The sequence below is a fragment of the Molossus molossus genome, unplaced genomic scaffold, assembly GCF_014108415.1.
Source record: "Molossus molossus isolate mMolMol1 unplaced genomic scaffold, mMolMol1.p scaffold_m16_p_12, whole genome shotgun sequence".
NCBI classification, from domain to species: Eukaryota; Metazoa; Chordata; class Mammalia; order Chiroptera; family Molossidae; genus Molossus; species Molossus molossus.
This window is the reverse complement of record NW_023425347.1, coordinates 81081158-81102080: the sequence shown is the minus strand read 5'-3', so window position 1 is coordinate 81102080 and position 20923 is coordinate 81081158. Positions and strand designations below refer to the sequence as shown.

Genomic DNA, 20923 nt, shown 5'->3' with positions numbered 1-20923 from the left:
AGCTAACAGCAGCACCACGTCACAGGTGCGTAGGAGGCTACAAGAGGAACTCTGAGCGTCACTTGGGCAGAAGCTGCCATGCACAGTGAACCCTCGCCCAGCGGCAGCTCCTGTCAACGTGAGTGGTTCCTCAGCAGGGCTTTCGTGTTATACCATAGAGGCAAGAGCCGTGGGCCGACTAGCACGTTCTGGACTGCGTGGCGGACCGCCAGGCCCTGTACCTGGTGAGATCCCAGGGGAAGCTACCATTATGCCCAACTGACACGCCTTCAACTCACCTTGCTCCCTATCCCAAGGTCAGCCTGGAGGGACCGTCTAGTTGCCTGGGCTTCAGAGACACCTAGGTTTCCATCCTGACCCCAGCGCTTTCTTTTCAACCTTGAAAGCCTTAGTTTTCCTATTTGCAAAGCTGAGAATAACGATACCCTCTGAAGAAGCGCATCACTCTGTGTCTTGCACACAGGAGACACTCCCTGCCCCAACCTGACTGGGAATTTCTGAGGGTGAAGACCCTGTATCTTTTCGTGTATCCACCGATCTCTTTACACTGCTCAGTGTGGGGTAAGAAACCAAGCCAAGCCAAGTCCTCATTTCACATGTAACCCTCAGCCTTTCTCTGTCGGCGGATTTGATCTGTCTGTGCCGTGGGAAGTCATAGGGAAAGCCCGAGTGCCGACGAGTTCCGTCTGGGGTCTGGTTGGTTATCTGGAGGGAGAATGGCCAGCATCGCCTTCCCAGATGGGCAAGGCTCCTGTACTTTTCCACTCGGTGGGCGAAGGCTTCCAAAGGCCATGGCCGCCTTCCGTGACAGTCAAAGCTTGCAGAAGCCTCAGCCTGAGACCACTGCCCGTGAACAAACCCAGAACGTCAAGCTGCCTTTCGATACGTTTCTCAGCTCAAATCCCTGGTGGAAAAAGGATCCGAAGGAACTGGAAGCGTCTGAGCTCTCTTACCAATACAGAGCGGAGGCGGGTAGTTCCAGCGCCGCACGGTCCCAGGCATGCAGGAGATGTGGGCGTGGCCCTGGAGGAATCAGGAACAGGGGTGGGCTGGCGGCCCCACCAGCGCACGTGTACGCACAACCCAGAACAGGGGGCTCGATGGGGGCCTTGTGTTAGGGAACAAGATACATAAGTCCACTGTGGGACGGGGAGCGAGTCGGAGGGAGAAAGATTTGGGGAAAGATGCTTATAACAGCGATTACTAGAGAATCCACATTACTTAAGCTTCCTTGTGAGCCTCCTTTAATTACAAGATTCCCTAATGGCCTTCAAAAAGAAAATTAAATTTTCCTAACATCTAATCAAACCGAAACTTTGCAGGAACACATTCGAGGCTGGCTCGTGCTAAAGTCAGCAAAGTTTGTCTGTGGCCTGAACGACTCCAGGAGGGGATAATAGTCCCTCGGGGGAGGGGGGGTGTTGGGGGGGCTGCTCCCTGTTCTTGGGGGACTGCAGCTCTGCTGGTGCAAGGCTGGCCAAGCACATCTCAAGGGACACCTGTTCCCTGCCCTGGGTGTCACGGGGAGGTACCTGGAGGGCATATCCCGGCTCGCACTGGAAAGAGACCACATCATTCACCAAGTAGCGCTCGCCAGTCTTCACCCCATTACTGGGCACAGCAGGTTCTGGGCAACTACTCAGGCCCACCGCTGGGGAAGACAGAGACAGATGGAAAGGACAATGAACAGGTCAGTGCTGGGGGCAAGACTGGCAGCGGGGGTGGGGTGGGGGGCAGGGTGCCTCCATGTTGGGCTTTCTCTACTTCCAGCTCGAGGCCAGTGCTTCCCAATCCTTTCATTGCCCGGTGCACAGAGAAAATCCAAATATTTACAGGGCACAGCGGCGCCATGGACCGTGGCTCCTTGGGGCAGGTGGTATCACCTCGGAACTCTGGCTGCCCACCTGCCCCCGGGCTCCCCAGAGGCCTTTGGAGCAGGAGAGCCAGGGAGCACCCCAGCTCTGGCTCCAAGTCCCCAGGTCCCTCTGCACGAACTCTCCCCACACCACTCCTGCCCTGGACTCCCAACTTCTCCCCTTTCCTCGTCCTCGAAAGACAACTCCTGTAGGCTAAGAAATCAGGAGAGAGGAAAATGGAAGGCAGGAAGGAAAGCAAGCAGTGATCAGAGGACAGCGCAGCGATGCCTGGGGCTCAGGGCCCCTCTCCAGGACAGACTGTGGAGAAAAGCTGGCCAGCGAATGAGCCCCCCACTCCTTCTCTCTCCTGCTCCCTTTTCAGGTCAGGCCAGCTCCTTTCCGGGAGCAGCGCGGGCTCCTGGCCCTGCACCTCCCCCTGCAGCTCTGGTCCTCACTCCCTGCCGGATCCCACAGCCTCGTCTCTCATCGCCCACCCCCCTCAAGCCATTCTGCGCCCGTCCACCCTGTGCTCACAGGCACTTGATGGTCTCAATTTCTTTCCTTGAATCCCGGGACTTCCTTGTTCCGCAATCTGAAGAGGGTCCCCATCACCTGTTATATGGAATCTCAAATTCTCATGCTGACATTCTCGGACCTTTGTCCCTTGCCCTGGTCCTTTTCAAAATCTCTACAGGTTCTCAAATGCTCCCGCTACACTCTCCTTCCTTGACTTTTCAAATCCAGTCTGTGTTCGTCGAGTCCGTATTCTATCCCAGCACTGTACCCAGAGCTTTGCTAGGGCACCCCTCTTCATCTTCCCCCTCCCCTCCTCCTCCTGCCCACCCGACAGCACCGTGCCTGTAGCACCCCCGGGCACTGCCCATGAGCGAGGCTGCGGTGAGTGTGTGGCACACTGTCTCGTCCACTTGAAGGTCTTCACATCCCACTTCACTGGTGAGGATGTTAGGACCTGCTGCCCTTAGCAAGCCCCAGAGCTGGGACACAAATCGAACCCAGTCTGACTCCAGGTCTGCCCAGGCCGGGGCCAAATTCTGAGGCCACATGAGCTCACGTCGACCCTGGCCCTGCTCTCCGTCTCCCCTCCTGAAAACCATGCTTATCCTCTTTGAACCCCTTCCTGGCGGACTCCCACAGCAAACGGGACTGCGGCATCTCCGCGTGGAGGGCTTCAGGCCTGTCCTGTGCCCACAGGAGCCCATCTGCAGGTGCGGCGCCTGAATGCGAGAAACAAATCCCCACGTCTGTACTGAAGGATGGGACACGGAGTGCGCCTCTCCAGGGCGGGGCTGCAAGAACCACGGGGAGGCAAAGGGGGCTGGAAGCGAGTTCTCAGCCTACTCCAAAGAGGTCCTTCCCCCAGGGGGGCAGAAGGAGAGGAGGGTGTTTGAGCTAAGAAGCTTTGTGGTTTGGTCTACCCCTGGCACTTATGTGGTCCGGAGGGTTTGGGAGACGGCAGCCTCAGCCCTCCTGGTAGATCTCTGGTGGACAGGCCTCCTGGTAGATCCCAGACCCCTTGGGAGATACTGCTCCTTGGAGACCCCAGTGAATGCAGTGCCCGCTCTTGTGGAAAAGGAATGGGAAGAGCTGTCTAGGCCAGGCCACCCAGTCCTGTCTTCTCGTGCAGCTGGTGCGTCCTCATTCCACATCCAGAGCTCCCAGTCCACAGGGGCAGGAGACAACTACGTGTGCTTTCCCTCCGAGGGAAATTTACACAGAATGGAACGCACACGTGGAAGGTGCACCTTTGCTGAGTCAGCACCTGTGCAAGTCACCCCCCCCACAAAACTACAGGACATCGCTGTCACTCTAGAAAGTTCCTCATGCCCTTCCCAGGCAACTGCTGTCCTACATGTGCTTTTACAATGTGAACAGGATGCTTGGAAATGGAGGCTGTTTGGGTCTATGGCCACAGATCTCAGCAGCAGCGACAAAAGACCTTCAGGACAGAATTAAAACCATCACTAAACGGACTTTGATGGAATTCATTTGGCGGTCACCCTGTCTGCTCCTCCCCACTCCTGCCTGCACGCCCAGTAGAATACAACTCAGTGTTTAGTGGGGGTGACTGCAACGTAGTACCTGGAGACCGACTTACTGGGAAGGCAGTGAGAGACCGAAGGAGGAGGAGCAGCGGAGAGAGAGAGAGAGAGAGAGAGAGAGAGAGAGAGAGAGAGAGAGAGAGAGAAAGAGAGAGAGAGAGAGAGAGAGAGAGAGAGAGAGAGAGAGAGAAAGCCAGAGCAAGAGAGTGAGGTGGGGAAAAGGTGAGGCCTGAGAGAGAGAAGCAGGGAGACAGAGGGAAATCCATTCCAGGTTCTCTTAGTTGCACATCTTGCTTTTATTGAAGCCATGCTCCCAACGAAGGAAACACTGTTTTCGAATCACATGCAATGTATTACTTCTGAAAGCATGTTGCTCTACTCTCATTTCCATGAAATAAACATGAAATATGAGTCATAGCAGTAAACAGGACTTTTCACTACCCTTCCAAACCATTTGCCTGTACAATGGATTCTCCCCTTCTGCAACCCTGGACATTATCTATAAAACAAAAATATAACTACAGGGTCTTGGTCCTTAGGAATTTCGTTCTCTAAGTACTAATGGGAACGTCTGTTTCTCCCAGCTTTTCCCACCATGGGAAACATCAGTGACTGAGAAAACTACCAGTTCCCTCGGGGAAAAAAAAATTAAGAAGAGGTGAATTCTTCCTGTACATGAGGCAGTAGAATGACAGAGAGATTTAGGAAGAAAGCATATCTCTGGAAAAAGAAAATAAAGAGAAGATTCTCAGGAACATCTAAGGACTCAAATTCAAACACTGGATAAGGATTCAAAATTGCAAAGAACAGAGAAAGGAGGGTAAAAGAAAAAAAATATGGACTACTTAAGGGACCTGGGATACTTCACTCCACCAGCTGAGTGAAGCCTTGGAGGTCTGCAGAGGGAGGTCTCTGAGGTCCCCGCCTATCCTCTATGCCTCATGGCCTCTGCTCCAAGCTGTCCCATGTCCCTCCGACTAGGTATGCTCTTCAGTTCTCTCAGGCCAGGAGCATTCTGGGATCCAGCTAGACTCTCCCAACTACCTGCAGAAAGCTCGTTTGTTTTGGAGGCCAGCTGGGCATCTGCATGATACCCAGTGCTGACCCTATCAGGCCTCTAGCACCAGCTGGGCTTCCATCTGCACAGGCCCCTGCTATCAAACACAGTCAAGCCAACCGTGCCTTCCCACGTTTCCAAAGACAACTGCATCACAGGACCAACGGGTTGGAGAGGCTAGCTTTTTTAGGATTGGAGGAAAAAATCACCTCTATTTTCTCAGATCCCAGATTATATACTGGGCCCATGCCCATGACCAGGCCCCTTCCCATTCCCGGTGTGGACACAGAGGAAGCACACGGGTTTCTGAGTAACGGACATTTGGGTGAGAATCCCGCCTCCACTGGCTGTGCAGCCTGGAGGAGGTTTCGAACCTTCCCTGAGTGTTAGGCATCTCATGTAGGTCCGTGATAAGGCTTAATTAAGTGGGATGGAGAAAATACAGCCCATTATGATCCCTACCTATTCATCCTGGGTATTCGGTCCCCGTCAGCGCCCACCCCGACCCCACACACAGCTGAGACTCTGGATCCTCACTTTTGTACTCCAAGTGGAAGCCGGCCGCCGACACGCTGATATCCGAGTAGAAATGAAGGTAGAGCTGGTTGGAGGTGCTGTTCAGAAGGGCAGGCACGGTTGTTCCTAGGGCAAGAGACAGGGACCACTCAGCTTCGCCTCCCCGGCCCCCGGGCTCCTCCCTCTCTCTCTTGCTTTTGCAACCTGAAGATGTTCTGCTCCCGAGGCCAGTAAATGTTCCCAGTTATCACACTCACTACAAGACACATTAGCACCCCTCGGAGTGCTGGGTCCCCAGCGTCCAAGGAAGCAGGGAGACAAACGACTTTCTGCAAAATGAGCAGAGGCAGAGCCCCCTGCTGGCAGCACGGTGAGTTTCTCAGGTGGCCTACAAGTTTGGTTCCCTTCCAGCCATCGTCCAAATGACTCTGACATGTCTCATGCGGGCAATACAGGCGGCGTAGACAGTTTATCTGGGCCACAGGACTCCTTCTGACATCTTGGAGACATGGGTTCTGGGGTCTAGAAGACCCAAGTAATTGACCTGGTCACCGGGCTCAACCACACATCACATTCTCAGAAGTCCACCACCAGAATGGAAAATGGTGTGGCTGCTTTGGAAGAAAGTCTGTCACTCCCTCCAGAAAGTCACACGTAGAATGACCAAGTGACCCAGGGACTCCACTCCTAGGCACACACCCAGGAGGACTGAAAACACACATCCCCATAGAAACGTGTGGCTGTTCACAGCAGTATTGTTCATAATCAGCTGACCAGTGGCAAGATACAGACCCCCATCCGTGGATGAACGCGGACATGAACGGGTCTGTCGTACGATCAAGTGTTCCCTGTGCTACAGCACGGTGACGAGTGACAGAAGCCGGACACAGAGGCCATGGATGGTAGGACTCCATGCATACAAAATGTCCATAGCGGTGGAAAGTCGGTTAGTGGCTGCCAGGGGATAGGGGCCGGGTCAATGAGGAACAAATGGGGACCTGGTTTCTTTTTGGGGTGAGAAAACGTTCTGGGATTAGAGAGTGGTGATGGTTGTAGAACCTTGTGAACACACTAAAACTCACCAACTGTACTCTAAAATGGTGAACTTTAGCCTGGCCGGAGTGGCTCAGCTGGTTGTGCATAACCCTGCGCACTGAGAAGTTGCGGGTCTGGTTCCCGGTCAGGGCACATGCCTGGGATGCAAGCTCAGCTCCGGTCCGGGCGCACACAGAAGGCCACCCATCAATGTTTCTCTCTCACACTGATGTTTCTCTCCCCCCCATCCTTCCTCTCTCTAAGTATGTCCCCCAGTGAGGGTTAAAAATAAAATAAAATAAAATAAAATAAAATAAAATAAAATAAAATAAAATAAAATGGTGAATCTTATGGTCATGTGAATTATATCTCAAAGAAAGGATAAATGTGTTGGAAGGAGACCTGCCTTGGGGTGGTGAACACACAGTAGAACAGGCAGACAATGTACTGTAGAATTGTACACCTGAAACCTATATAATGTTATTAGTCAATGTCACCCCAATAACTTTAGTTAAAAAAATAACAAAGCCCACTACTGCCCTCTTAGCTGAGGTCCCTGGGTCCCACCTCACCTGAGAAACTCCCCAGCATAGTCACAGTGTTGTCGGCGCCGTCAAACACTTCCAGGGAGTCCCAATTCTGCTCTGTGACGAAGCTGATGACTTGGATCTGGGAAGGCAGAGGGATTGGACTGCTGGTTAGACAGCCGGTACCCTCCCTCCCTTCGGATCATTCATTCCGTGACTGCGCACGTACTCCAGGCCTACATTGTGCTGGGTCCTTCCAACAAGAGTAAGACGAAGTCTCTACCCTTGGGGGGCTCTCTGTCCAGTGGGGGAGACACATGGGAAAGAAACGATCATAAGGCAGTGGACGGGGGAAGAAAATGCCAGGGCGTGGGAATACATCTGTGTGACTGGCCCTCTCTGTGTCTCTCGAACATTGCCTGGGTTTGCCCACTTTCCCGTTGGGGTTGTGCAGACATCCTGCCACGATGAGCCAGTGACCCAGTCTTTGCTGGACCCGTCACCTGAAGTCCCTGCGTGCTGCCTACCCGCTGGCCTCTTCCACGCCCCCACACCAGTTCTGCAGCCTCCTCCACTTGGCTTTGATCGTGGGGCACCTGTTATGGCCCTAATTCTGTTCCTATGGTTTGGGCAGCAAGTGTGACACCCGAGGAGCGTGCCTGGAGTTTTGTCTGTGCTTCTTGGTTTGCTCCTTCCCCTTACCTGCAATGCCCTCTCTTTTATCCTCCACACTCAAGAAAAAAACACACGAACCACCCTGGCTGGTGTGATCAGTGGTTAGAGCGTTGGCCCATGGACCAAAGGGTCACAGGTTTGATTCCTGGTCGAGGGCACTTATCTGGGTTGTGGGTTCAATTCCCGGCCTGGCTGGGGTCGTTGGGGAGGCAGCCGATTGATGTCTCTCTCTCACATCAATGTCTCTCTCGCTCCCCCTCCCTCCACTCTCTCTAAGAATCAATGGAAAAATATCCTCAGGTGAGGATTAACAACAACAGAAACAAAACAACACAACACAACACACAACCAACCCTTCAAGCCATTTGAAAAATACTCCCTATGACGCCCCCCCAATCTCTGCATTCCAGCTCCTGGCCCACCGCCATCTCCGGCCTGCCCGGGGGCCGAGCCAGGGACCAGCCTCCTCCGTGCTGAGTTACCTGGCTCTCTCCTCAGGCCCTCGAAGCTCCTGGGCCACGAGCTATTTGCGTTTCTGTTTGGGGGCTCAGTCCCACACTCGGCCTGGAGGGCAGGCTCAGGGCTATGTCTCTTCCCCCGCCTGCCTCTCGTCCATACCTGGATGCCAGCGCCTTCGGGAACCACGATCTTCCACACGCAGTTGAGGCTGTTGAGGTAGGGCTCGGGGAAGCCGGGGGACAGGATGGTACCCCTGCGCTCCGTGAGGTTGCCTCCGCAGGGCACTGCGGGGGGCAGCCCCGGTCAGCCGATCGCCAGGGAACCTCCCCTACCCTCCTTTCTCAGGGCTCCCCAGCAGCGCGGACTGCTGCCCCTGCTCTCCCCGACGCCTCCCCGTGCGACCCTCCTCAGGGGCCTGGACCCATGCACCTCCCTTCGGACATGTTCCCCCAACCCCAGCAGCCCCCCTCCAGTGGCTTCACTAACCCCCTACACAGGTTAGGCTGGCAGGCAGGGGCTGCTGTGTGTCCGGGGGCTGCCGGGTCTTGCTGCCCCCCCAGGGAGAAGGGGAGTTTGCCGGCACCCCTCCCCCAGTCCTGGCTGGTAGGTACTCACCCACACACGTGGGCGCGGAGACATTCCACTGGGCCAGGGCCCCGGGGACAGGGAGGCACTCGATCTCTGGCGACCCCTGCAGGGCATAGCCGGAACTGCACTCGAAGCGGACGACGGCCCCCACCGAGAAGTCGCTGCCCAGTCTCTTGCCATAGCGGGGTTCCGGCACCGAGCTGCACTGCGTGGCGCTGGTTCGGGGCACCGCTGCAGGGCACAAGGGCACTGAGGGGCAGGCCTGTCCCCTCTAGAAACCGGCCTGGGCATGGACGGACACACCGGGCTGGACTGACAGCCTGGAGGGGCCCTGAGAGGCTCCGGGCACTTTCCGTGAGGGCCGGGCAGGGCCCCGGGACGAGACCGGCTGGCTGAGATAAAGAGGGACCTGCAGCACACCTTCTGGACACCCCGGGGCAGCGGGAGCCCCGGCCCAGGCTTCAGGCCTAGCTGTGGTCCGGGCCTTCCCAGCCATCAGGGTGCCACGTGCCCTCCTTCCTCCCTTTCAGGGCCTTCACCCTGCTTTCGGCCTCTTCTCCCAGGTGCTGTAAGACCTCCCAGCGCTGTGATCTCCCTGACCTGGTGTCCTCTCCCCCTACCCGCATGGCAGACAGGACCTTGTAACCCAGGCCCCAGATCCGCGCCGGCCGAGGCAGGACTCCCCCTGCACAGGGAATGTGCTCTTGGGCAGTGGATGAGAAAACCACACGTAGACCGGGCCCTACAAAGTGGGCATTGGCCCGGGCAAGGAGAGGCTGGGCCTGCAGGCGAAGGGCAGGATGCGCCAGGACTGCCTCTCGGGGCCAGTACCAAGGAGCAAACGCTGCCGACCTGCTTGCTGCCAGCCCCTCTGACTCTGAGTAGTGTGACCCTCGCTGAACAGGGCCGCACCCTGGGGCTCAGAGTGCGTGTCTGCGCCCAGGTGGAAAGTGGCAGAGCCGGCATCCAAGCCCATGCCCCTCACGCCAGGCCTGTGTCTCCCCCACACCTCTCCTGGGCCCTATGGCCAAGCTCCACAGCGGACGGATGGCCAAGGAAAGGGGCGGGGCGCTGGGCTGTGGCAGACAGTGTGGGGACAGAATTCCTTTCTCATGTCTGATTTCTCCCCTCAGTCAACATGCTGTTGGGTCCAAGAACTGTCTGTTGACTAAATAAATGTATACAATTCAACTGAATTTCAAGGAAGTGCCCCACAAACTGGTAACTACCCCACATACCCTGAGGAGGAAGCTCAGACTAAGGGCAAAGGTCGCTGTTCCTTCGGTCACGGTCACCGAGTCACAGACACACTGAGCCGGCCGTGGCCCCGCCCGTGCCCACATCCCGCATACCTTGGTAGACAAAGTGGAAGCCTCTGGCTGGTGCTTGGCCTTTGGCACTGAACTTAATGAGGACTTGATTGGAGGTGGCCAAGGGCAGCGATTCCCCTGCCGAGATAAGGGGTGAGGAGGAGAGGAAGACAGTGAGGCCAGCGGTTGGGCCCTGTGGCTAAAATCCCGGCCAGGAAGGAGGGGCTGCCCGCACCTCTCAGCTTTCCCTCCACATCCCCGGTCCTCCTGAAATGAATCCGCACATTTTTACTGCACCTTTCAGTCTGAAGTTGGCAGAAGGCTTTAGCATCCAGGGTCTTATCTTGACCCACAGTCAGTGCGAGGTTGGCATGACAAGAGTTCAGTACTCCCAGTTAACAGATCAGGAAAGCGAGGGTCAGGATGATTAAATGACCTGCCTCGAGAGGCAAAGCTTCTGGAGGGCGGTGGCCCCAGGGATGAGGACAAGGGCCATCACCAAACCGACTGCTTCCTGGGAAAGCTGCCCTGGGCCCGCCAGAAGCGGCAGCACCAGCTTCGGGGAAGGAGGGCGCTGGGATCTTTTGAGAGGAACGGGCCTTTCCCAGATGCTCTGTGAAAGGGTCAGTAGCCAGAGAGATCGTAGCCTTTATTGCTCACACTAGGACACTTCTGAGACGAAAAGGGCATGCTATTAATAATTATGCTGGGACAACCAAGTGACAGCTGGGACCGTCCCGGGCAAAGCAGGGCATATTGTCACCTAACCAATAACACACAGACTGTGAAAACCTGGGTGGGCATAGGGCAGCCTGACAGCCTTTCTATCAGAGGAGTCAGGTGTCTCTGCTGCTCGATGTGGTCCACGTGGGAGTCAAGACAGCGCCACCGGACCTGCGCCAGGAAGCGCAGTCTCAGCCATCATCACCTTCCTGCGGAAGCCGAGGGAACAGGGGGTGGGGGGTGGCAGGCTTGGCAGAGCCACTCGGCATGGCGCCCTCTGAAGCCTGAGGGCCCCTGAGAATGGCTGCTTACTCCACCAACAGGAGGAACGTGGGGTGATGGAAAGCCAGGCTACATTTCCATGACAGTGAGGGTTGGGGTAGGAATCAGCCCAGAAGCCATAGGAGGCCACCCGGGGCCCACCCGTGCCTGCAGAAAGCCGACGGGATGCTGCTGGCCACGGGGAGTGGACAGCCTTTTGCACAGCACACTTAGGCTTACGTGGGTCCCAGATGGCTGAGCCCGCTAGGAGCCACTGCCCCAGCTAACTCTTGGCTGCCACAGCAAAAAACAAAACTCACAAAGACAAAGCATCTCCTTGTTATCTCTACCCCTCCTCTCAATGGATTGAGCAGAACAAAACTCAACTTTCCTTCCTCCTATCATCTCTCCTGACATATGTGGGTGCGGACCCCGTAACCTCCTGCAGAACCTGTCTGCTCTTCCATTCTGGGACACACGCAGACCCCCTCTCCATGGCTAAGTAAGACCGTAGTAAAATCACTGGGCATAAGAAAAATTTTCAAAGTTTTAAGGGAGGAAACCACTCTGAGAAACCAAGGCAAACATGTGTATGTGAACTGCAGCAGGGAGCAGGCAAAATCTCAGAAGGCTGTCAATCATGACCGCCACAAGATTAAATCCAACACTGCACCTCTGATGTCAGAGGAGGGAGGCATGTCAAAGGCAAGAGCCGAGATTAATAAAGGCTTCAAAGAGATGAGAAGTGCTCGTATATGGCAGCTGGATTCTGCAGAAATTGAACAGTGACATTGAGATTAAATTTGGGAAATTCTCCCGGAATCCACAGGAAAAGGATAAAGAAATTAAAATAATGAGAGAAATGATGAGTGACATGGAAGACAGATGAAAAAACTTCAATATGCATATGTCAAGAATTCTAGAGAGAGAGAGAAATTGAAGGAGAAAAAAATAACTTAGGAAGGTCATCTTCTTTCTTAAGCTTCAGAGAGACATACGGCTCAGACTGAATTGGTTCATAAAGTACCAGATCTAATGAATGGGAGCAGTTTCCACCACAACACATCCCGGTCGGCCTTTTGATTTTACAGATTAGGAAACAATATGAAAGTCATTTAGAGAGAAAAGCACAGGTTACCTACAAGATAAAGAATCAGTTGGACTCTGACTCGTCTGTAATAGTAGCTGTTGGAATAGAGGGAAACAGATACTCCAGTTTTGAAAGAAAATGTTTGTGACCCATAACTTGATTTACAATCAAGCTCCCATTTATATAAGATGTCAAAGGAAATTCATTCTCATACATGCAAGGTGACTGAAAGTACTGCAGTTATGAGCCCTACTAAAAACGATGAATGAAAGGAAGGAAATCAAACACTTTCAGGGATAGAGACCACCTGGAAGGTATAATAAAACCCAAATAGTTATTGTGAATAGGTAACGAAACTAAATGCAAATGTAAAAACTTGTTCTTGGGGAAGAAGTCCACAACTTAGAAATAACTACTAATAACATGAGTAGAAAAGTCCAAATATATATATCCCATGGAAATTACAGCCAGGCCTGGTATGAAGAGAAAAGGGAGGAGGCAAAATCAAAGCAAAAACAAATAGAAACCCAGAAAGAACAAAACAAGTTGACAGGTTGCAGATCAGATGTTTCACTTATAAAATCAGTAAGCAAACTTCCTCCTAAAAGGAAGGCTCTCAGAGAAAATGAAGAAAGATCATTGGGCAAACACAGATCCAAAAATTGTTGGGAACACAAGAAGACAACAAAATGTCACAACGGTACGGGAGATACTTTCACAGGACCTTCTCAATCACTGCTGTGTCAACGAGAGAGACAAAATGAAGATTGCTGAGTAGTGGTCCTTAAGCTTTCTCCCGCCTCAGTACACATGAGGGACTGGGACACACTTCAGTCCCATCAGCACCAGTGGCTCATCATCAATGTTTCTCCAAATGAGGATTAAGATATGATCTGAGTATACTGATGCTGATATCTATAGGTCCTATCTATCATCTATCTATCTATCTATCATCTATCTATCTATCTATCTATCTATCTATCTATCTATCATCTATCTATCCTGTTTCTATTGGTCCTATATATCTACATCTACAACCATATCTATATCCATATTTACATCTGTAAGTTCTAAATGTATATATGCCTATTTCTCTCTACCTGTACCTATACATATACTTCTATACCTGTTTATACCTTTATCTATCTGTCTATCTAACTATCTATTTATCTATAAAGAGATTTTGAGAAAGAATCCTACCTCAAGAGATACTGACTTCCACTTGCAGTTGGGTGTGAATGTGTGGGGTGGTGGTGCAGAAAAATCATCTATTGGAAAACCATTGACATAATGGATTTGAAATATAAAATTGAGTAAGACTGATTTAATTGCTATTACAAAGCTCATTTAATCCCAATAATAACACTAGGAGGTAGAACTTTTACTCTCTGCATTTTACAGATGAGGAAACAAACTGAAGCTCAGAGTGGTCAAGTGTTGTGCTTGTAGGCACCTCGGAGGAAGTGGGAAAGCTCAGGTGAGGGAGCAGGAGGAGAGGGTGCAGGGGAGCTCAGGTGAGAGAGCAGGAGGAGAGGGTGCAGGGGAGCTCAGGTGAGAGAACAGGAGGAGAGGGTGCAGGGGAGCTCAGGTGAGAGCAGGAGGAGAGGGTGCAGGGGAGCTCAGGTGAGGGAGCAGGAGGAGAGGGTGCAGGGGAGCTCAGGTGAGGGAGCAGGAGGAGAGGGTGCAGGGGAGCTCAGGTGAGAGAGCAGGAGGAGAGGGTGCAGGGGAGCTCAGGTGAGAGAACAGGAGGAGAGGGTGCAGGGGAGCTCAGGTGAGAGCAGGAGGAGAGGGTGCAGGGGAGCTCAGGTGAGGGAGCAGGAGGAGAGGGTGCAGGGGAGCTCAGGTGAGGGAGCAGGAGGAGAGGGTGCAGGGGAGCTCAGGTGAGAGCAGGGGGAGAGGGTGCAGGGGAGCTCAGGTGAGGGAGCAGGGGGAGAGGGTGCAGGGGAGCTCAGGTGAGGGAGCAGGAGGAGAGGGTGCAGGGGGGCTCAGGTGAGGGAGCAGGAGGAGAGGGTGCAGGGGGGCTCAGGTGAGGGAGCAGGAGGAGAGGGTGCAGGGGGGCTCAGGTGAGGGAGCAGGAGGAGAGGGTGCAGGGGAGCTCAGGTGAGAGAGCAGGAGGAGAGGGTGCAGGGAGGCTCAGGTGAGAGCAGACGGAGAGGGTGCAGGGGGGGCTCAGGTGAGAGCAGGAGGAGAGGGTGCAGGGGAGCTCAGGTGAGAGAGCAGGAGGAGAGGGTGCAGGGAGGCTCAGGTGAGAGCAGACGGAGAGGGTGCAGGGGGGCTCAGGTGAGAGCAGGAGGAGAGGGTGCAGGGGGGCTCAGGTGAGAGAGCAGGAGGAGAGGGTGCAGGGAAGCTCAGGTGAGAGAGCAGGAGGAGAGGGTGCAGGGAGGCTCAGGTGAGAGCAGACGGAGAGGGTGCAGGGGGGCTCAGGTGAGAGCAGGAGGAGAGGGTGCAGGGGAGCTCAGGTCAGAAGGAGGATAAGCTGCAGGGGAGCTCAGGTGAGAGCTGAGGAGAGGGTGCAGGGGAGCTCAGGTGAGGGAGCAGGAGGAGAGGGTGCAGGGGAGCTCAGGTGAGAGAGCAGGAGGAGAGGGTGCAGGGAAGCTCAGGTGAGAGAGCAGGAGGAGAGGGTGCAGGGGAGCTCAGGTGAGAGAGCAGGAGGAGAGGGTGCAGGGGAGCTCAGGTGAGAGCAGGAGGAGAGGGTGCAGGGGGGCTCAGGTGAGAGAGCAGGAGGAGAGGGTGCAGGAGAGCTCAGGTCAGAAGGAGGATAAGCTGCAGGGGAGCTCAGGTGAGAGCTGAGGAGAGGGTGCAGGGGAGCTCAGGTGAGGGAGCAGGAGGAGAGGGTGCAGGGGAGCTCAGGTGAGAGCAGGAGGAGAGGGTGCAGGGGAGCTCAGGTGAGAGCAGGAGGAGAGGGTGCAGGGGAGCTCAGGTGAGAGCAGGAGGAGAGGGTGCAGGGGAGCTCAGGTGAGAGAGCAGGAGGAGAGGGTGCAGGGAGGCTCAGGTGAGAGCAGACGGAGAGGGTGCAGGGGGGCTCAGGTGAGAGCAGGAGGAGAGGGTGCAGGGGGGCTCAGGTGAGAGAGCAGGAGGAGAGGGTGCAGGAGAGCTCAGGTCAGAAGGAGGATAAGCTGCAGGGGAGCTCAGGTGAGAGCTGAGGAGAGGGTGCAGGGGAGCTCAGGTGAGAGAGCAGGAGGAGAGGGTGCAGGGAAGCTCAGGTGAGAGAGCAGGAGGAGAGGGTGCAGGGAAGCTCAGGTGAGAGAGCAGGAGGAGAGGGTGCAGGGAGGCTCAGGTGAGAGCAGACGGAGAGGGTGCAGGGGGGCTCAGGTGAGAGCAGGAGGAGAGGGTGCAGGGGAGCTCAGGTCAGAAGGAGGATAAGCTGCAGGGGAGCTCAGGTGAGAGCTGAGGAGAGGGTGCAGGGGAGCTCAGGTGAGGGAGCAGGAGGAGAGGGTGCAGGGGAGCTCAGGTGAGAGAGCAGGAGGAGAGGGTGCAGGGAAGCTCAGGTGAGAGAGCAGGAGGAGAGGGTGCAGGGGAGCTCAGGTGAGAGAGCAGGAGGAGAGGGTGCAGGGGAGCTCAGGTGAGAGCAGGAGGAGAGGGTGCAGGGGGGCTCAGGTGAGAGAGCAGGAGGAGAGGGTGCAGGAGAGCTCAGGTCAGAAGGAGGATAAGCTGCAGGGGAGCTCAGGTGAGAGCTGAGGAGAGGGTGCAGGGGAGCTCAGGTGAGGGAGCAGGAGGAGAGGGTGCAGGGGAGCTCAGGTGAGAGCAGGAGGAGAGGGTGCAGGGGAGCTCAGGTGAGAGCAGGAGGAGAGGGTGCAGGGGAGCTCAGGTGAGAGCAGGAGGAGAGGGTGCAGGGGAGCTCAGGTGAGAGAGCAGGAGGAGAGGGTGCAGGGAGGCTCAGGTGAGAGCAGACGGAGAGGGTGCAGGGGAGCTCAGGTGAGGGAGCAGGAGGAGAGGGTGCAGGGGGGCTCAGGTGAGAGAGCAGGAGGAGAGGGTGCAGGGGAGCTCAGGTCAGAAGGAGGATAAGCTGCAGGGGAGCTCAGGTGAGAGCTGAGGAGAGGGTGCAGGGGAGCTCAGGTGAGAGAGCAGGAGGAGAGGGTGCAGGGAAGCTCAGGTGAGAGAGCAGGAGGAGAGGGTGCAGGGGAGCTCAGGTGAGAGCAGGAGGAGAGGGTGCAGGGGGCTCAGGTGAGAGAGCAGGAGGAGAGGGTGCAGGAGAGCTCAGGTCAGAAGGAGGATAAGCTGCAGGGGAGCTCAGGTGAGAGCTGAGGAGAGGGTGCAGGGGAGCTCAGGTGAGAGAGCAGGAGGAGAGGGTGCAGGGGAGCTCAGGTCAGAAGGAGGATAAGCTGCAGGGGGAGCTCAGGTGAGAGCAGGAGGAGAGGGTGCAGGGGAGCTCAGGTCAGAAGGAGGATAAGCTGCAGGGGGAGCTCAGGTGAGAGCAGGAGGAGAGGGTGCAGGGGAGCTCAGGTGAGAGAGCAGGAGGAGAGGGTGCAGGGGAGCTCAGGTGAGAGCAGGAGGAGAGGGTGCAGGGCCTGAGCTTGCCCTTCTCTGACAGGCATCTGGACCCTGCAGAGAACCTGCATTCTTCTCAGACACTGGGGGGAATTTAAAAACATGTCCTTGGCTACTGAGAGGATCTCATTTAATCCCCAAAGTACAAACTACATTCTCTAACCACATGACAAAAAAACAGAAAACAACAGAAATGTAACAAGAACAAAATCCAGCAGCGGTAGCGGGGAGGGAGAAACATTCTTAAACAACTCCTGGGAAAAAAGAGTAAAACTGGATCATGAATTATTTAGAAAGTAATGACGATGAAAACAGTACATATCACAATTGATGACTTGAAACCAGAACTACGCTCAGAGGTGACTGTGTCGCTGTAAACATGCTCTTTCTTACACAGAGAAAACAAACACAGCTCTCAGTTCAAGACTCAGACCAAGAAGAAATGATCTGAAGCAACAAAGGGGGGAGACATCATGAAGCAAAGGCAGAGGTTAATTAATTAGGAAATAATAAACCCAGCAGAAGAATGGGGAAGTAGTGTAGTAAAAAATAAAATGAAACAAAACAATCACTGAACCTCTGGTCCCGCCGAGTAAAAGGGGGAACATGGACACAGCATTCCCCACCGCAAGGGCAGGAGACAGAACCAGGAACAGAAAGGAGATTAAGTAACATCAAAGTACATTATAATATAAGCAATGTTGCTAAATTTAAAATAATTACAAAATGGATTTTTTTACTAACATATAAAACATCAGCATTAATAACAAAGTAAGCTACTGGAACAGACCCATAACCAGGGGAGAAAGTAAGAGAAAAACCACTGAAAAGGAAGAAATGAAATAATGAGACAAGTTTATCTGCAGACAATATTACTTCTTGCCTAAAGGACCCAGGAAAATCAGCGGACGGTTGGCATTGTTTTGGAGGGCTCAATGACTTTACAAAATGAACACACCAAAAACGCCAGTCTTCTAACACACTGGCAAAGACCAACTAGAAAATATAACATGGGGAGTCCCATTTACAGTAGCAACAAAAATGCCATGACATATCTAGGGAAAAATTTAACAAAGAATGTGTACGGCCTAAATGAAAATTATAGCACCTTCCCAAAGGTTACAAGAGATAAATAAATGCAGACACCCATCTTGTTCCTGAATGGGAAGAATTCCTATTATAAAGATGAGTTCTCTGATTAATCTGTAAGTGAAATGGATTCCAATGAAAATTCCAGTGCAGTTTTTAAAAACTTGATATTTCTAAAATTTATCTGGAGGCAAAAATTAAGCAAGAAAAGTTAATAAAAATTCAAAACAAAGAAGGTCTGTGGGGACTTATCTTACCTCATGTTTAAAATCATGATAGCATGAAACATTCTTGTAATGTTACAATAATTAAAGCTTTTTGATATTGATCTAAGAATAAACAGACACTTAGAGGAAATAGATAAAAAGTCTAGAAACATACCCTTTCCTTCATAAAAATGTAGTACATGTAAATTTGGCATTTTGAAAATTCTGTCGGGACACCTGATTAACTAAATTTGAAAGAGTATGATTATATTTCCTATATCAAATAATATGTGAAAATAAAGTCCAAAGTTAATAAAGCAAAACAACAAAACTGAAAAGTAAAAGAAAACCCAGAGGAATATTTATTTCATCAGCATGGAAGTAAAGAAGGAAATCATGAAAGAAAAACACTGATAGATTTTATATCATAGGAAGTTAAAATTTTCTGACATTAAAACACACCCTGAAGAAAATTAAATGGCAAATGAAAGGGGAAGGCTTTTCATAGCATATGATATAGACAAAAGGTTTTTTATAGCATATACTATACATAGCTTATAATAATATGGTGCTCTACTAAATAAAAGACAATAAATGCCAAGAGAAAAATTAATTCACAAGCAGATTCACAAATAAAAAATGAATGGGCCAATAATTTCATTATAAAAATGTTCACCTAACTAATAATATAAAAGGCAAATTAAAAAAATGGATACCATTTTCACTTTTCAAACTGATAACGCTTTTATTTTTTAATTACCTAATTTTGTGAGGATAAAACACACCCTCTTGCCCCGCCCGGTTTGGCTCAGCGGTTAGAGCGTCGGCCTGTGGTCCCGAGAGACCGTTAGGTTCCCGCTAAGGGCACATACCTTGGTTGCAGTTTGTCCCCGGCCCTGGTTGGGTCGTGTGGGTGGCAGCCACTCGATGTGTCCCTTTCACATTGATGTTTCTCTCTCTCTCTCTCTCTCTCCCTCCCACTCTATCTGAACAAAAAATGGAAAAATGTCCTCGGGTGAGGATAAAAAACAAAAACCAAAAACATGCCCTCTTATGCATTGTTGGTGAACAAAGTGGCAAGAACTCTCTGGGGCATAGGGAGGAGGGTGTCAGGGTGGAAAAAGAAGAAAGAACGAGGGGCTCAGCTCGGGCTGGTTCGGGTCAGCGGTTAGAGCATTGGCCAGCGGACCAATGAGCTGCGGGTTTGATTCCGGTCAGGGACATGTACCTTGGTTATGGTTCTTCCCCGGCCCTGGTCGGGGTCGTGCAGGAGGTAACCAGTTGATGTGTCCCTCTCACGTCAATGTTTCTCTCTCTCTCTCCTTCCCACTCTATCTGATGATAAATAGAAAAATATCCTCGGGTGAGGAATACAAAAAAAAATAGAATGAAGGGTCTCACATATCCTTTACCTTGGTATTTCTATTTCCAGATATTCTAAGGCAAGAGAGATACATATAATGACATGTATAGTACCCTGAAATTCTATTCATAAGAGTGAAAAATTAGAAACAATCTCAATGTTCAACAATAGGGAATTCATTACATAAATTTTAAATAACTACATGATAGACTATTATGCAGCATTTAAGAATCCTATTATAGAATAAAATAATGACAGAGAAATGCTCACAATGAATATTTCAATAAAAATATGTATATTGCTTTGTTCAGTAAAATATGTAAAAGATTAAGTCTAAGTAGGTATAAAGATGGGAAGGAAATACACTATCTTTTCAGGGGTCCTTTCTGGGTGGCTTTTATTGTAATTCTCTCTCTAATTATTTTCTTGTTGGCTCTAAGTTTTCTACAACGAAAATGCAATATGTTTATAATTAGAAAAACTTGTTGGGGCTAAATACAAAACAACTGGGATGTTATGCCCCCGGGGGTAGTGCAGACAGCTTGGGGTGACGGCAGTTTCTGGAGCCCCCTCCGGGTTGGGCGATCAGCAGGTGACTCGTGTGGTAGAGGGCTCTAGCTCACGACAGACACAGAACTGGGGGGCCCCACCTGTAGCCAGGCTTATAGGGCCTGTTTCCTCTGAGCTGGCCCCTGGTACCCACGACCCACCGCATCCCCCTCGCTGGCCGAGCCCTGGGTACCTGTGTGCGTGCCCGACAGGGAGCTGAGGAGCCGGGAGAGCTGGCTGTGGCCATCATGCACCTCCACCACGTCGTTGAGGGCCGTGTGGAAGAAGGCGAACTGTCCAAATACCACTGTGGAGGAGACAGGTGTGGTGGTCTCAGTGTGGATGGCCGTGTGGCCATGGGGGAAGGATGGGAGGTCTGGGGGACCCCGGGCCAGGAAGGGGGAACCCTCAGAAGAAGTTGTTGGTTCACGGGCTCACCCCTTGCTGAGCCTTTTGAATGGCTGATTAGCACCCTGGCCAGACCCTAGGCACAGGGCCTCAGGGAGCTGGGAAGGGCTGGATGGCATTCTACATGGGTCACGATGACACGGGGAACTGCACTCATGGTCAGGCTGGTGGAGGTGGCACTGAGTTAATCGTATTCCTTTCCCAGAGGACAGCCACAGCCACGACTCAAGGACATCAAAGGGCTTTGGGTAACACCCCCATTTTCCATGCAATCTCAGGACTTGTCCCCAGTAGGTGCTTAATAAAAGTTTGGCAAATGACAGCGGACCTTGCCCTGGGTCCACTCTATCCTCTCTCTTGGGACTAAGCAGCCAGCTCTCTGCGGGTTGCCCCGTCCGTCTCCTAGGCGGTCGGGATATATTGATGCCCTTTGCCCCATCCAACACCAACTGTGTTCAGAAAATAGTTCCTCCTCCTACTACAAAGAGGAGATTCATGGAGAAAGCAGCCGGGCCGGTCACCTGATGACCCAGGTACAACTGGTCAGGAACTTCCTGAGTTCTCCAGGGTTGGCAGGACTCCTGACTCTCCCCACTGCCAACCAGGTGACAAACCTGGCTTCTTTTTACGGTGGATTCTTGGAACCCGGAGGTTTCTCTGTCT

At 52.6% G+C, this 20923-nt stretch overlaps 1 protein-coding gene across 1 annotated transcript in view; it reads right to left on the bottom strand.

Annotated features, from left to right (window-relative positions):
• The window catches only part of CSMD2 (CUB and Sushi multiple domains 2), a 558434-nt gene that overhangs the window by 79248 nt on the left and 458263 nt on the right, over nt 1–20923 (bottom strand). Inside the window, exons 32-39 of the mRNA XM_036256013.1 lie at nt 20046–20159; nt 10126–10221; nt 8801–9004; nt 8345–8469; nt 7097–7193; nt 5511–5615; nt 1533–1651; nt 954–1023 (exon numbers count right to left, since the gene is read on the bottom strand). Of these exons, the coding sequence (XP_036111906.1) occupies nt 954–1023; nt 1533–1651; nt 5511–5615; nt 7097–7193; nt 8345–8469; nt 8801–9004; nt 10126–10221; nt 20046–20159 (930 nt within the window). The remainder of the gene's footprint in view (nt 1–953; nt 1024–1532; nt 1652–5510; nt 5616–7096; nt 7194–8344; nt 8470–8800; nt 9005–10125; nt 10222–20045; nt 20160–20923) is intronic.